The sequence below is a fragment of the Epinephelus lanceolatus genome, chromosome 22 (assembly GCF_041903045.1).
Source record: "Epinephelus lanceolatus isolate andai-2023 chromosome 22, ASM4190304v1, whole genome shotgun sequence".
Lineage (NCBI taxonomy): Eukaryota > Metazoa > Chordata > Actinopteri > Perciformes > Serranidae > Epinephelus > Epinephelus lanceolatus.
The window spans coordinates 24,486,465-24,503,301 of record NC_135755.1 but is presented as its reverse complement, the minus strand read 5'-3'; the positions used below and the strand labels follow the sequence as shown (position 1 = coordinate 24,503,301).

Below are 16,837 nucleotides of genomic sequence, written 5' to 3'. Positions count from 1 at the left end.
ACACCTACAGACTACCGGAGTTCCTTTTAATGAAGGGCTGTATATGGCATCGCATTGATCACCAGCAAAAAATAGGAGGAAAGGTTTTATGGGGTGAAGCGAAAAAGAAGGCTCGAAGCCCACCACTTAGGATAATGGACAGCTATCTCAAGTATGTAGGTGATCTGTGGGCAGCAGAGCACCTACATACTTGAGATGTAAAAGCATTTACATTGTTAAGCAGATGTTTATGTGGTGTGTTGAACATTAGCCCTTGAAATGACCAGGCCTAATTGTTTTTTTGTGATGTTATTGGCATATGATTATATTGATGCTCTCTATGCACTTAAACTCAACTTCATTTCAATTATGAAACACTTGTGCTGCTATTGCAATTTCTTTTTTGGATCACAAACAGCTAATCAGATTGTTTTCCTGAAGTGGTGTTGAATAAGCCTCTGTATGTGTGGAGATGATTTACCCCAGAGACATTTGATTATTCCACTCTATTCTCTGGAGTGCCTAATTTAATGAAAACTCATTACTTCTCCAACATAATTAGGCTCCTCTTTGAAAAGCCATGCTTAGCTGATTTGGACCGATCCTCAAACTGGGGATACATTCATGCTAAGTGGCTATTCTTTGGTAACCTTCTCACGTTACTACTTTTGTACGGGTACAACTTAATTTAACTTGGATCTCTCACTGGGATTCCTTTTCATATACATATACACATGAAGACATTTATGTTTATGTGTTGTTTTGCTGGTGCTTTACACCCACAACATATTCTTAATTTACTGTCCAACATGATGTTTAACATGTCTAAAACACAACTTTCTGTTTGTCTTAAAATCTGCAGCATTACAGAGGACCACATCCTCTGAGCTCAATTTTGATCACAAAATTTGTGAATCTTTGAATTGTAGAGAGATGTATTGAGTTTTCACTTCTCATGTTACTGGATGAATTTTAGTCACATTGGTCTTCCCCTGATTTTTAGTCCAACACCATCATCCGGTCAGATTTTGAACTGTCCAGTACTTTGGTTTAAGATAGAATACCTGTAAAACTAACATTGCCATGAGCCTCAGCTTTCTTTTTTTGTTTTGTGCTAAGTAGAAGCAGTGGCATGCTAACACACTAAACTAGTGTGGTCAACATAACCTCATACAAGGGCTTGTATGTGATGTGATGTGGCATGAAGTTGCATACGTACATAACAGCACTGACTTTTACATGGGATGGGAACAACAGTCTCCTGGGTCAAAGTCCTGTGTTTGTTTGACCCATCCACCACCTTGACCAGCTCCCTCCGCAGACTTTGTTGCTCTTTATACGCCATCACCTGACTTCCTTTGCCCCTTCATATGAGAGAGCACAACCTGCAGTGCATGGATCACGTGTTCTCAGCCTCACAATTATGTGGGTTATACGGATGATAGTGCATTAAGTTTTGCAGGTATAAGTAGGAACAGCATGGTATAGCGAATGTGGTGAATGTTTCGAACCTATTAAACATGAGAATGTTAGCATTGTCATTGTGAGCATGTTAGAATTGCATTGCTGTGTCAAAGTACACATGCACAGAGCCATTAGCATGGCTAAAGACTGTGAAGGACTGTCCACAACAAGAACAAATACTATAACAATAACTATGAATCAGGGCTGTACAGTGTATCGATATCTGTATTGTGATTCAAGATTAGATATCTTCTCAGAAGTGTTGTCTTTTCCTGGTTTTAAAGTGATGTAATTTTCTGAACTTAGACTATTTCAGCTGTTCTATTATTTGCCTTTACCAACTTAGTTTTTATTACCACATTATTAATGATCTCATTTTATAAATATTTTGTGAAAGCACCAATAGTTGACCCTACAATATCTATGTAATGTGATAGTAAGTGCTAATATTGTAGGCAACTGGACTTGCTTGTATTTCTTGAAGATGTTTCGCCTCTCATCCAAGAAGCTTCTTCAGTTCGAAATGACTGGTGCAAAATTTTAGGCTATAAACTAGTGCTGCACGATTTGATAAAAATGCGTGATTGCGATTTGAGTGGACAATATCGGGATTTGCGATTGCCATTACAATATAGTAAAAAAAAATGGTATCAATAGTCTTCTTCCTTGATTCAGTTTTTCCCCTACATTATATGAGGGGGGCACTGACCTGACATAGTTTATTGTAATGGACAGTGTGTAAATGACCATCAACAGACTGAGCACAGTCAAACACGCTGCTCGCTCAGCAGCGCAGAACGGCACTGTACACACAGCGGAGTGAGCCTGTGTTGCGTTCAGGCGTTGTCACGTAAATGACAAATTCCAGCACGCCATAGCACAGCACAGCAGCATGTCAAGTGGGCCGAAACCGAGCAAAATTGCTCAGTTTTTCATTTGTTATTATATAGTTTGTTATGGAGTCTGTGATTTCCCCGTGACACAGTGTTTGCGTAACTGTGCTTTGTTGTTTTATGAGGCTCTGGCGGGTTTCAGTTGTCTCTTTGTCTTTAACGTTACACGGCTCGGCTTTCTCTCACATGCATTCTTCCTACTTTTCTCTATGCTCTCTCAAGTGCTGATATAGATTGGTCGTGTTGCCACAGGATGTGGTGACTTTTACTTTTAAACTTTTACACAGCATGTCTTACTGTTCATCGTCGCCATACCTGAATCCAAAGTATCGCCATGTAATAGTTTTTTTCGCCACCAACTCAGCCTGTTCTTGGTCATGCTCATGCTCTTCTTTAGCGCCTGTGTTGGTCACTGCTGCACGCCGAGTGGTCACCTGACCATACGTGCCGCACACACCAGGATAGCTTGTGGACGTGATGTCAACAAACTCCACACACTACAGGAGAGGTAGTCACGTCCACAGGCACACACGTTAACATTTATTTACATTAAATAGCAAATTGCAGCCTTTCATGCGGTTATGTAATCGCACAGCCTGACATCGCGATTACAGCACTACTATAAACCCCCTGTGGGTGGGAACCCTTGCAGAGTCATAGGGGTCACGTGAAGAAGCTTCTTGGATGAGAGGCGAAACGTCTTCAAGAAACGCAAGCAAGTCCAGTTACCTATGATATTAGCACTTAAGACTACCATGACCTGGATGACTGAGAATCTTCACCGACAAGTTATGTAATGTGATATTTTATTTTCTCCATATTGCCCAGCCCTACTATAAATGTGTAGCTCTAAAAATTGTTCTCAAAGTGGATTTGATGAGGGGCGACAGCAGCAAAAGTCTGTGGGGACTTGGCTTGGGAACCTGGGGGTCGCCAGTCAAGTCCCTATATGGAACAAATCACAGACTGTAGACTGATAGCTGGAAAGGTGCCGGTTCATGCTCAAGGGCACTGCTGAGGTACCCTTGAGTAAGGGTGCTCAACTGAATCACCAACTGCTCGGGGCACCTGTTCATGGGCAGCCCTTTCACTCTGACATCTTTCCATCCATGTGTATAGATCCTGTTCGTGCATGTGGTTGCATTTCTGGTCTGTGTGTGTTTAATCTGTAAATTAACAACCGAGTGAAAAAATTGAATTTCCCCTTGAGGGGACTAACAAAGAAATGCTTTCTCTCTGATTTATCAAAACCCTTTTCTTAAGCTGCCATCAGCTTTAATGCACAGCGTGTGCTTGGCACTACTGTTCACAGAATGCTATCACTCATTGGTATGGATGCTTACATTGTTATCCTTCTAGTGATCATGTTTGGCGGTAACAGCCCTTAGTCTTGTTTGTTGGTTATTGCAACCACTTAGAGTCACCAAGGAGTTTAAGGGAGGGAGTTTGATATTGTCAGAACAGCTACCACATTTTCCAGTATTACATCTAAGACAAATGACCATCCACTGAGTGGTGTGTTTATCTGATCAGATTTCGGAAAGGTTCATTTTTATGAACCTGAATGAAGGCGATAAGTATCAAGGTCTGTATCTACAGTTTTGTACAGCCTACTTAATTAAATCTGTCTTTCGTGAATCTATGTTGAGCCTCGTCTGACCTCAGTGGTGGTGTGAGGACTGATGTCCAAAGTAGGACAAATAGTATCAAGTCAACAGTTGATGCTAAGTGCAGGCAAGACACAAAGTCTGAGTCATTACTTTGAATCGAAACCAAGTTAACATGTTACAGTGAGAAAGCAGTGGTGTGTGGGCAAACAAAGGGATTTTTCCAAGGTGGTTGTTAGTATAATAATACAGGCGCCACGCTGAAGTAATTGGACCAGTTGCTCATCAGACTCCTTTAGAGAGAAACCAATTTACTAAAGAAATAGGATGTGCATTGGTCATTCCAAGGTCCTTCAGAATAGATATGGTCACTCCTTTGTGTGAGTGCGTGTGTTTGTTTACACAGTTTATTTATGTGCACAGTTTACAGAGCCTCCTCTACAGTATGTACCTTACGCTTAGTCTGACATACGTAGGAGGCCTCAGAGCAACAAAGTACAGCCGACAGGAAGCAGGTTAATGGAGGAGGTGCAAATTGGTACTTGATTGCAGTGGTTAGCTTTTGAATTGGACTGCCGTCACACAATTCATGAAATGAATTGTTAGTGGGTGGCACAGGGAGCTGAAGTATTTTTCATTCTATTTTACTCTTTTGATGTGTCACATCAGACAAGCATCTCTGTGGTATTTTTCCGTCTGAGCAAAAGGATTGAAAGGGAAAAGATGCGGGCCTTAACATGATTCTGACCTCCAGACCTTCATCATAATCCCGAGGATCTTCCCTGAAGTTGGTCTGAGACCGCCAAATAAGCAGCCGCGGAATGAGCTCTGAAGAGGCACTCACTTTTTTTTTATCATGATGAGATGGGAATAACTTCTCTGTGGTTATGAGGACTGAATCAATATTGCATAAGTACACATTCTTACTTTACTTAGTGGATTTTTTTCAGTGAGTGTAGGAGTCAAACTGTCATTCCTCTTTCTGTTTACTGTCTTCTCTCTCTTGGCAACTGCCAGCATTGACATTATAAATCAGAGGGATCCATTATTGTTGAGTTAAATTAAAATGTCTTTTGGGACATCAATGAAAGCCTGTTGTGAAATAATAGAGTTGTGATTTTATCATCATCTGGTGATTTGAGGACATGTTTCCATTACAGTGGATGGATCAGATAATGTTGATATTACAACAGATATGTCCCTCTTTCATTAATCTGTTTATAAAATGGCTAGTCAGCATTAGTAGGTAGAGGAGAAGCTCGCTTACACATCTCATCAGTGATTGCTTGTACACAATTTAAATATTTACACCAGCCACTGGCAGCATGAGCTATCAGCTTTTGCTCAGTGTTGTGGACACAGCATGGTTTTTTCCTCCTGCGCCCAGCAGGAGATGTAGTTAAAAGGCAGCTAGTAAGGAATAATGGTTATCTCTCCAGCATGAGCTCTCTCGCCTTACTCCAATCTCTCCCTCCCCGTGTGAGAAGAGATCCGCTGAAAAGGGCGTCAGTACCACTCTCCCCAGCATGTTTCTGGCTCCCTTTCCGAGCACTCAATTAATCTAGGTGCTCAACTGGTACAAAGTAGCTTTTGCAGAGCAGAGATCAGCCAGCAAGCTCGCACTTCAGAGCGGGAAAACAGGGGAAGGGAGGGGGCTGCGCGTCAAAATTCAAAACTCAACGGAGGCACGCATGTGTTACTCCCACTCCTACTGCTTTTCATGCTGCCCACCTATCCGACGTGAATATAAAGGGAAGTTTGGACCGCAGACTTCATTTTTCATGAAAGGCTTGCCAGCACCTCTTTGTTTTTATTTTCTCCATTTTCACTCTCGAGCCATCGTAGTGTGGGAGTGAAAGTCTGTGAAATCTAGCAGGACTTCCAGATCACTAAGCGAGAACGTCTGGAGGGCATCATGGGGGCTTTAATGGTCATCTTCTCTCTTCAGCCGAAACAAAGGCGCAAGACGACAGGTAGGCTTAACGGGAAGGGGAGGAGACGGTTTAATTTGATTAATTTTTCATGAATTAATTGCCCAGGAAGAAAAGTAATTGCCTGCTTGAAAAGATTTCTGGTTTTTCTTTGTTGTGCTTCAGCCAGTTGAATTATTGTTAAAATACTCACACAGATAAATTGTTCTTTCTGGGTTTGAGAATGTCCTGCATCAGTCTGTATGTTTTGCGTTTCAGTGTCCAGAAAGTTCCCCATTTATTGTCTGTTTTCTCTCTAATCCCAACTGAATTCATGTTGCCACACCAGCAGTCCATGAAATTGACTTCGGCCACCCTTTGGTAAACATTTCAGTCTGAACTTTGCAAACTTGCTTGACTTTTTCCATTTGCCTTTCCCAATATTGATTTTACAGTGGCAGCACATGCACGCAGCACGCCACATCGACTCTCTGCCAACGCAGTCACATGAGCTTATGTTACATCTCTGTCTCCCTGCAATAATGTGCTGATCAGCATTACCGTCACAGCTTGTCACTGTAACAAAAGACGAGGAAGTCCGGTCTTTATTAAAGAACAATGAAATATTTAGTGGGTGGCCAGCGGACAATAACCGTTAGAGGTTATATTTAGTGGTGTAGTGGGAGACAGACAGAATGGATGACACTTAAAGTACAGCAAGTCATATTTCACTGGGGTTTTGTGAGAGAGCTTGAAAGCAAAATGAATGAGGGACTCTTTGTAAGTCTCTCAAGCAATAGATCATAGAGCGGGCAGTTGTGTGCACTGTAAGCACATTTCACAGGGACCCAGAAAAGAGAACATGGGATCCAGGTACACGTACCATCTTACAGCAGATAATAGATGGACTTATGTATTGTTTCCAGCTAATATCAAGCAGATGAAAGGACACTGTAACACAGATTGTGTTTGAGAACTGTCGCACAATACAGCAGTTGGTTGATGATTGCCCAAGAATGGTTTGTCCTCAAAAAAGCTGTAGCTACGCCTGTCAAGCTTTCAGTTCTCACACAAAGCACATTCTGTTTACAATGATAAGAGTGGCAGACTGACTATTGAATGTCAGGGTAATTTGGAAGAAAATGGTCCTTGATTTTTTTGCGAGACAGACTAAATCAGACTTTTCATTTCTAGCTGGGGACGTTGGGTTTCAGCAGCTAAAATGGCATCTGTTGCTAGCAGGTTTTATCACTGTAGTTAGGTAACATTAGCTCCATTAGTGCGTTCACACTGACGTGTGCGGCAAAATGCAGTGCACTATGAGTACCTGATGATGTATTAAAAGGGTCAAAAAGTTGAGTGTGGAAAGCTGGACACTTCTCACCCTCAATGGTCGCCATATTGGATTTGTAGCACTAGGGGGAAGGACCTCCAAGCCTGTGAAAATGGCAGCCAATGAAGCAAGTAAACAAGCAGATATTTTGGCGAGCAACAATTGGGGTGAAATGTTGGCAGTAATGCTCAGTCGGGTTGCAATTTGCCATTAAAAAGAAGAGGAAAAAGCAGTGAAATATTGCGATTGTCATTTCTGTGCAAGTGCACAACAGCCACGTTCAATTTGAAACACTACTCTGTTGAAATTCAAACACTCTGCAAATACAGTAAGTACATAGTATACACAGTGTTCTACATGGAATCATAACAGAAGTATTCCAATTGAGATGCAGCACATGAGTTGGTTGTAAATGCCCTATGGTCAACTTTTCAATGTTTTCAGCATGAGTATTCTGTAAAAACTCAGACTGTTATTTCATTCCAACATAACTCTGTGTGCAAGAGTTTAGATTTACACTTCAAACTGTATCTTTAACTTTCAGCCTTAGAAGAGAATAAGCATTTCAGATCAGGACTAACGTAACACTATCTGTAACTATCCCACAATATAAATATTCCTGATTCAATAAAGAGCTGGGGAGCTTTTTTTTTACATAACCTATAGTCCCATAAAATGTAGAAGTCTAAAGAAATGTTCCTTGGACATGATAGCATTTGTTTACATATATTAGAGCAGTTAAACATACAATTTAGTTAATTTCTTATACTTTTGCTCTTGTGTTTTTTACTTTGGAAATGCTATCCCATGCATACTGCTTCAGCATGTTAAGAAATCCAAAGTTTGGCAGGCCAGCTGTTCCTGGTTACAGTTGCTAAGCTGTAATTGGACAATCACAGTTCAAGGTAGGGGTGTAGTAAAGGCTCAATTATCGGAATAACTGATTAGTTCATAGATTAATTAGCTCCGGAGTAATCGACAGACAATTAAGTCAGTTATCAAAAAAATAAAGCCAAACATTTGCTGCTTAAGTTTCTCACATATGAGCAATCGTCGCTTTTCTCTTTCTTGTATCATTTTAAGATTAATAATTTTAGTTTTTTTTTTTGTTTTGTTTTGTTTTTTTTTTTTAGTTTTTAGCTTTGGGTTCATAAAAATGGGATAGACATTTGTCACGTTTTGTTTACAAACCAATTGATTTATTGAAGAAAGTACCCAAAAATGAATTGATAATGAGAAAAATTGTTAGCAAGCCTTGTTGATTGTTTCATTTCAGACACTCGTACACTTACATCCTTGAAGAAGGTCAAATTAAAGTAGTTTATTGTGCAAATCCAGCTCAAAATAGTTCAGTTGAAATTTCTATCATATATTTTGTCAAATCATACTGAATTACACCATGAAGAGCTCTTTAGATGAGGACGAAATAATAAAACATGCACTGTCTGAGAGACCTTAGTGCTACTCCACTAACCACTCTAATGCCTTGCATTAATTCTCATAGCTGCACTTATCTACATGACAAGAGATGAGGGTCCAGTAAGCACCCACAGGAACTTTGCCCTCCAGCTCCTTTTCAAACTCGCCTGGCTCGGCTTTGAGTGTTCCCGCACTGTTCCAAATGTCCCGAGGACAAGAGACGTGCCAGCTACATTATGGTGGTACTCGCTGATGTGTTTGGCCTTGTCGGGCTTTCTGTCAATATTATTTTAAATGTCTTGCCTGTTTGTGTTGTCGGGAGCTGTTTGAGTAGAGTTTGTGTGGGAGTGAGGTAGGTACACTCAGAAGTAGAGCTGTGCGAATGGAAGCAGCAGAACATTAACTGTGACTCAGATACCAACTGGAAAAATTAATGTTGATGCTGTTTCTGGTGACTTCTAGTCGCTGACAGGAGTACAAAACCTTGATGAAGCAGTTGCCTAATTTTCAGAATAAAGGCACATTGGTTGTTGATAAGTAATGTAAAGTAAGTTAAGTTATGCTGACGTTTGTTTTCTTGAGCTAATTCTTCGTGACATTAACACAAGGGGCGATGGACACATCCAGTGTGTTTCTTGTTGCTGGCCCCGTCTCCTTCCAAGCCTTCTGGTGTTTACAGAACAGAGTGGAGACTTGGGCCGACCACAGGGATAGCAGCTGTCATGTTTGGGGGTAGCCACGCCACCAATCACCATGCTCGCTCATAGCCAAATCTGATCACATGAAAAACACATTTAGTGCTGACATCCATACTCTTAAAATGAGTAATCTCTGAGCTTTAGATGCCCTAGGTGAGGATAATGGCAGCAAAGAAATGTATTTGAACGTAAAGGGTGATGCTTCCCTCTGCACCATGATACGGTTGGCGGGTGTAGTTCAGTCGAAAGAAAATACAGTAGTTCCTACATAAAACTACTTACTCCAAGCTCTGTGGATTTCCTTGAGTAACCAGGTTGTGATGTCTGGAAAGACGCATCACTGCTGAGTTTTTTAAATTTTAGTGCCACAATCCGATCGCCATCTAGTTACGTTATATTCAAGAGAAGGCAGAAATCTGTCCATATCTTCAACACTCGGCAACTCACACCAAAACAATCTAGACTGATAAATAGCACTGTAGATAAAAGGAAAAGTAGGTCTTGATTTTGGAGTGGACTGTCCCTTTAAGTCAACTTTAACTCTAGATTCCAGCACCATTTTTAAACCGGTTCAAATAGCAGCATCTTTCAGACACATACTTTGACTGATGCATTTCTTCTTAAGTCTCAATAAAGACCAACCCTAATAGATTTCACTGTATGAACCTTATTCAGAGAAAGTCCCTTTGCCAAAGTCACATAATTACTGTAAAATCGAACCATATGCCCAAACCACTTCAAATTGATTCCATCAATTTTTTTTTCCAAGCCATCTGTCACACGCAGTATTTTTCACAGACTCACTCATCTTGTTCAGAAGTGCTGGGTGGATGTCACATGTGACAGAGATTTGAGAGAACATTTGGTATGCACATGGTTCCTTAGCACTCTCATCTCACCTCAGGTGCAAGTCTATCGATCCATGTCACACTATTAACTACAAGCCAATGAGAAGTCTTCTAAGGGTTCTGGTAAATGCCCAGTGGTCATTAATATATGGTACATGATGTTCACAATGAAATTTCATTGTCCTTTATGAATTACTCTGAGCCGCTATAGACTGCAGAGCAGCTCTTTGTCGAGGACCAGGCTTATCTTGAATTTTAAAAAGGCATATGGATGAATCTATAGTCTCCCACTGGAAAATTATATTGAAATGAAAAAGATTTTCTTCTCCCAACAGTTGGAAAATGTCATTGGTGTTATTAAGCCACATGGCATGTAAAAGACTTCAGATATCCATATTCTCTGATATGCAAATGTGAAAAGGCTCCTCTTACATGAGGAGATGAAGAGGGGTCACCTATGCGGCTCCCACTTCCCTCTGGGTTCTCTTTGTTATCAGCAACATGTAATCTCAGCCCTTTTCAAAGTCACTGTGTCATTATACTGTACTGGTTTTTCAGTTCTCTAAATTAGCATTTAAATTGAAAAGAGAAGCCACACCAGTCGGCTTTTTCGGCTGCGAACTTGTTTTGGGTTTTCAGTCGTGGCGTGGCACTCAGTGCAGCAGTTTGTTCTGTGATAGTAATCACTCCACTCCCACAGGGTGCGGTGACCAGAATTAAGAGGGCTCTCTTAGAGCTGGATTAATGACCAGCATCCAGCTCGGAGAAGCTCCGCAGGTGCAGAAAAGTGGGCTTAGTCATGTACAGACAGTGATGTGGCTCACAGTGGGTCATACTGTCATACTGACATCTGTAAAGCAGACACTGATACTTAGAGTCACCCCAGGGTGCAGTCCTGGTTTGCTTTAAAACCTTGTTCCCCACCATAACATGGACGATGTCTGTCTGTAAGACTTTTGTTTTCATTGTCAGCCACATATCCTTATGTTAAAGCTACAGGGTGTATGTATGGAAATATATGTAAAAATACTAAAATACTAAAAAAAAGAAATAGGTCCATTTTTTTTTCTTAAGATTGTTAAAAAAGACTAGGAACTAGCTAGGAATATTCCTAACCATTAGTTTTTCTCCATAACTCTGAAGAAAAAGACATCATACATCTACACTATTACTGAAGACAAGGACAGTATAAATGCTGGTGAAGATTCTCAGTCATTCAGGTCATGGTAATCCTAAATGCTATATCATAGGCAACTAGACTCAGTGTGTTACTGGGTTTGAAGTACACTTCAAACTAGGGGTGTGCGATATGGACAAAAAATAATATCTCGATATTTTGGGGGATTTTGAAGATAACGATAATTAGACGATATTCTTTTAAATATGTGGTTTTAACAGCCTGAGTTATAGCTCAGTAATTGTTTCTCATGGATGATATTAATGGACACATTGTTTTAAAGGAAAAATGTTCTTAACATTTCTTGCTGCTTTTTTACCTGCTCGCTCTGTTTGACTCTGGTGACGGCCTTTTGTAGTGTCAATTCCGGGTCCATTTGCAACTGTTCAGATAAGCGTTTGTCCCGCAGACTCACCATAAGCCCGCCCCCCACCATCTCATCATGTAGAGCCCCATAACCGCAGTGCTCCGCCAGGCAGTGCAGTGCCGTAATGAAACTGTCGGCCGTCTTGCCCGTTTCTTAATGCCCTTGATTAAACTTTGCTCTCTCAAAGATCACATTCCTGCGATTCTCTTCTGCTTGCGTCTCCAATCCAGAAGCAATGCGGAATCTGTCGAAGTGTTTAATCCATTTACGCTAGTCTTCAGCCTTGAAGGTGAACTTTTCTGGCGGGGAGACTTGAAATTGTGCCATGTTGCCGCTTCGTTCAACTAACTGTGGCTAGACTAGGTAGCTCCGTAGATGGTCTTCCGACACTGCAAACTTTCCTGACCTAAAACTAGACACTTTTGCGTGTTGCTATATGCAGACTAAGTCACTAGTACTGTTGCTCGCATCTGCCTTTACTTCTGACACTTCTCCATGTTCAGTTATTTATTGGTATGACCGCAAACCAGTCATTAACCACGCAGGCTTCAGGTACTTCAGCAACCCTTTAATTGTTCCCCTGCAACACAATACAGCATGACCTTACTTCCCACCTGACAGGCTGACCTATCACTACAGTTGACCCACGTCTTCCGAAGCTGCTGGAGCATCCGTGGGCAGTGTTGCCATGTTGTCTCGCTAATGTTTGTTTAGCGCCAGGCTAATCTGCTGGGAAGGTGCCAGTGAGAGATCATGTGACCACCTAGGCGTACTGTGGCGTGCTGCTGCACGCAGGTTACATAACTCTTGTTCAGCGAATGTGTGGGGTTTCAACCTGGTTTCAACGTGTGTTTTCAGTTGTTTTTGTGAAGTCATTTGCATTCTTGATAACATAAATTTGCACATCATTAAAACAACAGTGACGATATTAACGTTAACGATATATATCGCCCACCCTTACTTCAAACCCAGTAACACACTGAGGCAAAAGCTTGTTCGCCATAGGGACAAAGCCCCCGGGCAGAAGCAGAGTATTGTACTGTATGCAGTCCGATGCAGCCAGGAATGCACAGATTTATACATTGGGGAAACTAGAGAACCACTAGAGTGCATGGCATAGCACAGGAGAGCCAACTCGTCAGGTTAAGACTCAGCTGTCCATTTACATCTAAAAGAGAAGGGACACTCCTTTGAGGACAGCAGTGTTCACATCTTGGCCAGGGAAGATGGATGGTTTGAAAGAGACGCGAATGAAGCCATCTATGTCAAACTGGAACGACCATTGTTTAACAGAGAAGGGGGCCTATGACAAAACCTATCACCCACCTACAATGCAGTCTTGAGATCCCTCCCCAGATGACTTAACACCCATTTACACCTGGAGCCATCTAACCCTAATGACACACATGATGACTGGGTGGGTTAACAACTCACATGTGACCTCAACGACTCTGTAAGGGTTCACACCCACACAGGGTTTAAAGCCTGCGACACAGCACTGGTCCGTTAGAGCTGAAGAAGTCTCTCGGATGAGAGGTGAAACGTCTTCGAGAAACTCAAGCAAATCCAGTTGCCTATGACAACGGTTTTCAAACATTTGTGCCCAAGGGCAAGTCAAAATCTCAAGGCACACCTGTATTCATATCTGTGCACAATAGCTTCTATAACATGTTATCGCTCTTATCAGGACATAAGACAATAAAATTAAGCAAAAATAACACAAGTAGCTTTCGTGATACTGTCTTTTTTCTCTTTTATTTCGGTGGTAGTTTCGTCTTCGCTGGTGCTTCGTTGTAATTTGCTCCGCACAATGAAGCAATCTCCTGTTATCATCCCTCACACTGGCTGCCAATCAGGGCTTTTGATGTGTCACATACTGAAAATTCCCACACGTGAATGGCAACAAATAGGTTCCCCGTATCGACCCAGGAGAATATTGCAATAATAATGTGTGGTGGCACACCATTTGAGAACCACTGGCCTATGGTATAGCACTTTAGGACAGTATAATTAATTACTGTGAAGGGAATGTGAAGTTAGAAGTCTAATATTACTGAAAATATCTATCTAATCTATCTATCTAATATAAAATCTTAAACAACATATGGCCGATTGTTTTAATGTGCTCATTATTTGCACCACAGCAGGTTTGACCCATTGATCAGACAGTTTCTTGAATCTGGTTCAGAGCTTTCAGTTGTTGATTCTTGCAGTTTCCACTTGATGGCAGCAAAATCAAACAATCAAGTTCCTTGCAGTAAGAAGAGGTGAAAGAAAAAGGAGTGTTTTTAATGGCTGATTGACTGAAATGCAGTGCAGTTCAAACCAACGTTTAAATTATTGCAAAGATTAACATGTGTACATGGTCAACAAAGAAGCAGGATATTTAATTTGCCTTGTCAAGATGTCATTTATCAAACCTTGTTAGATTCTTAAGATTATGTGAAATATTGAAAGATATCACTCCTCACGAGGGACCTGTCTTTCATAGCAGAGCCCTGAATGCCCTTTAATATTATCTTCTATTAAAACAAAGAGCCTTTGACTTAATTGCATGTGAGTACTCTGTATAAGGTTATGTTCTCTTTCCAAGAAAATGTCTCGCACAGCAAATTTGACTGCAAACTCATTGCACTGCGATCCATTACTGGGAATTTAGCAAGACCCAGATCACATTAATTTGCAATTAACCGTATTATTTGAAGGTTACAGGCCACTGGGGCCTTCTTGTGTAATTTCTCCAAACAAATGGAAGACATTAATTTGTTTTAACGCCATGCTGCAGCACTGTGCTTTCTCTGGAGATGGGCATTCAATTGTAACTTAATTTAAGTGAACGTAAAGACACATATTATTCCTTTTGTGGTGTTTATTCATTTACTTTAAGGGGAGGTTTTACCTGCCATGTTTAATATGAACATCTGACATTGTAACAGAGTTAGCATGTTCTTCTGTGCCAGTGTGGGTTTTCTCTGGGTACTCCGGCTTCCTCCCACAATCCAAAGACATGGAGGTTAATTGGTGACTCTAAATTGCCCTTGGGTGTGAATGTGAGCGTGAATAGTTGTCTGTCTCTATGTGTCAGCCCTGTGATAGTCTGGCGACCTGTCCAGAGGACTGAATTGTTTGAAGAAAGGAAGTGCTTTCAGCTGCAGACTGAATTTTAGTGAATCAGTACGTTGAGTAAATTAAAGGGTAATGCTGGCAGTGCTCTATAATTTTATGACTGTCAACGAATCCAATAAAAAGAAAAACCAACAATGCATTAGCGCATCCCTCAGTACTTTACTGCTTACCCATTTTGTGTATGGCTCTCAGCCCCAGTTCGTTCCTACTTAAGATGTAGGTCTTTATAAATGGGTGAAACATGTACTTTCATTTTTAAGGAGGTTGAATGATTTGCGAAAACAGCTGGGCACTGTAGTTTTAAGCGAGTGTTACTCAGGAGGGAAAAGTGACTTTGGGACTATTGATACAAATTGGTGTGCTAGTGCAACAGGTTGGTGTATGTGGCATTAAGTCAAGAAAATACAGTGGCCATGTTCATGGTAATGACGGATCATTTCAACCAGTAGAACAGTGACTTTAATTTTAATAGTTTTTGGGCAGCAATGGCGCTCTATGGGATTTGCTTACAATAAGAAAACGAAACATATCATCAGTCTTACCCTTTAAAAAAGAAATAAAAGTCATCCAGGGACAGCATAAGCAATACTGGATCCAGTTTCCTGTTCAAATATGAATATGTAATAAACTCTTAGCCACTTTATATTGTTTGTTTATTATCATAATCTTCATAATTATCACAATCCCCAGCGGGTATCAGTGACTCACCAACTTATTTTAATTTTGATGCACTACTCTTGTGATATTCTTACAAGCCAGTGTATTTCTCATGCAGTTTGGGGTTGCTGCAGACATTCTCTGTCACCTACAGTACAGTGCATGCTCCCAGCTTTAACCAACACACCACAATGCTCCACACTGGCAATTACCTTCATCACCAATCACACACTGATTGATACAGCATACTGTGTGCTGATGATATGCACAAACCTTGATTATTTCCATTACCATTAGCCAAGGGCCCTTGATTACACCCTATGCAAAGTTGTAAGGTGATTGGAAAGCAAGTGTTGGAAAGTGCAGAAAGTTTCTATGAGATTAGGTCATGCTCTGATATCAGTGTTGAAGAGAAACACATCTCAGGGAATAAAGCAAAAAATAACTTCAAATTGAAACACACCTGGAGGGTCTTTTTTTCTCCCCGGTGAAGCTGCATCTCTTACCCTCGAGACTTCTATCTCACCTTATCACTTTTACAAGCTGTGCTCTCTTGGAGCTTCCTACACAGTTGCCTGCCCTGTCATGTCCAGAGACAGCTCACACATACACACACACACACACTCTTGGGGCTCGGGAGCTATATTTGGTGCTCGCTCAGATGCCACAAATAAAGGAAAAGTAACTGATAGTGGGATAAATGAGCTGTCCAATAGCATGCACAGCACAGAGGTTGTTTCCATGGTAAAAAGCTGTGCTAACAATTCCCTTTGAGCTGACGGGCTGTGAAGATGAATGGAGGATCAGCTTCTTGTGTTTTTGTACTGGGCTGTGCTGAATATTGCTTTGCATGAAAGACATATTTGGCCTTTTTTGGCTTATTTTGAAAATTTGATAAAAGCTAGAGGCTGCTTTCATCTGCTTTTGGCAGCTAGATGTTATAAGTTTATATGGCCCATTTTAAAGACACATCCAGGTCACAGTGTAAAGCAGATGTCTGTTTTAGTATCCATAGGATGTGATGCAGTGATTAAAACGGGCATGGATTTCCTTGATTTAAAAGGTGGACTGAAATTTTATATGCTGACATGTGAATATACCCTGTAGTGTTTAATATAGGATGTTAAAAAACACAAAACAAGCAGTGTTTTCTCTCTGCTGAGAGAATCAGGAGGCTCCAGATGAATTCTGTTCCTTTGTCTCCAGCAGCCACCTGCTGCTGACCGCAGGCTCACTTCAACTCTCAGCCTCCGAGTCCTTTCTTCTCTGCCGTGTTGTCTTTCTCTCTGACCTCTCTCTTGTCATCTCTCCCTTAAGGTTTCCTGCTTTATTTTCAGTCCAGGTGACAGCGAGGTCACA

At 41.1% G+C, this 16,837-nt stretch overlaps 1 protein-coding gene across 6 annotated transcripts in view; it reads left to right on the top strand.

Annotated features, from left to right (window-relative positions):
- The window catches only part of kcnip4a (potassium voltage-gated channel interacting protein 4a), a 178,861-nt gene that overhangs the window by 102,547 nt on the left and 59,477 nt on the right, over nt 1-16,837 (top strand). Inside the window, exon 1 of one of the 6 annotated variants that reach the window (XM_033651756.2) lies at nt 5,501-5,916. The exons of the other annotated variants lie outside the window; for them this stretch is intronic. Within the exon in view, the coding sequence (XP_033507647.1) occupies nt 5,859-5,916 (58 nt within the window). The 5' untranslated portion in view covers nt 5,501-5,858. Of the gene's footprint in view, nt 1-5,500; nt 5,917-16,837 lie in introns of those variants that run through there. 6 annotated transcript variants of the gene reach the window in all.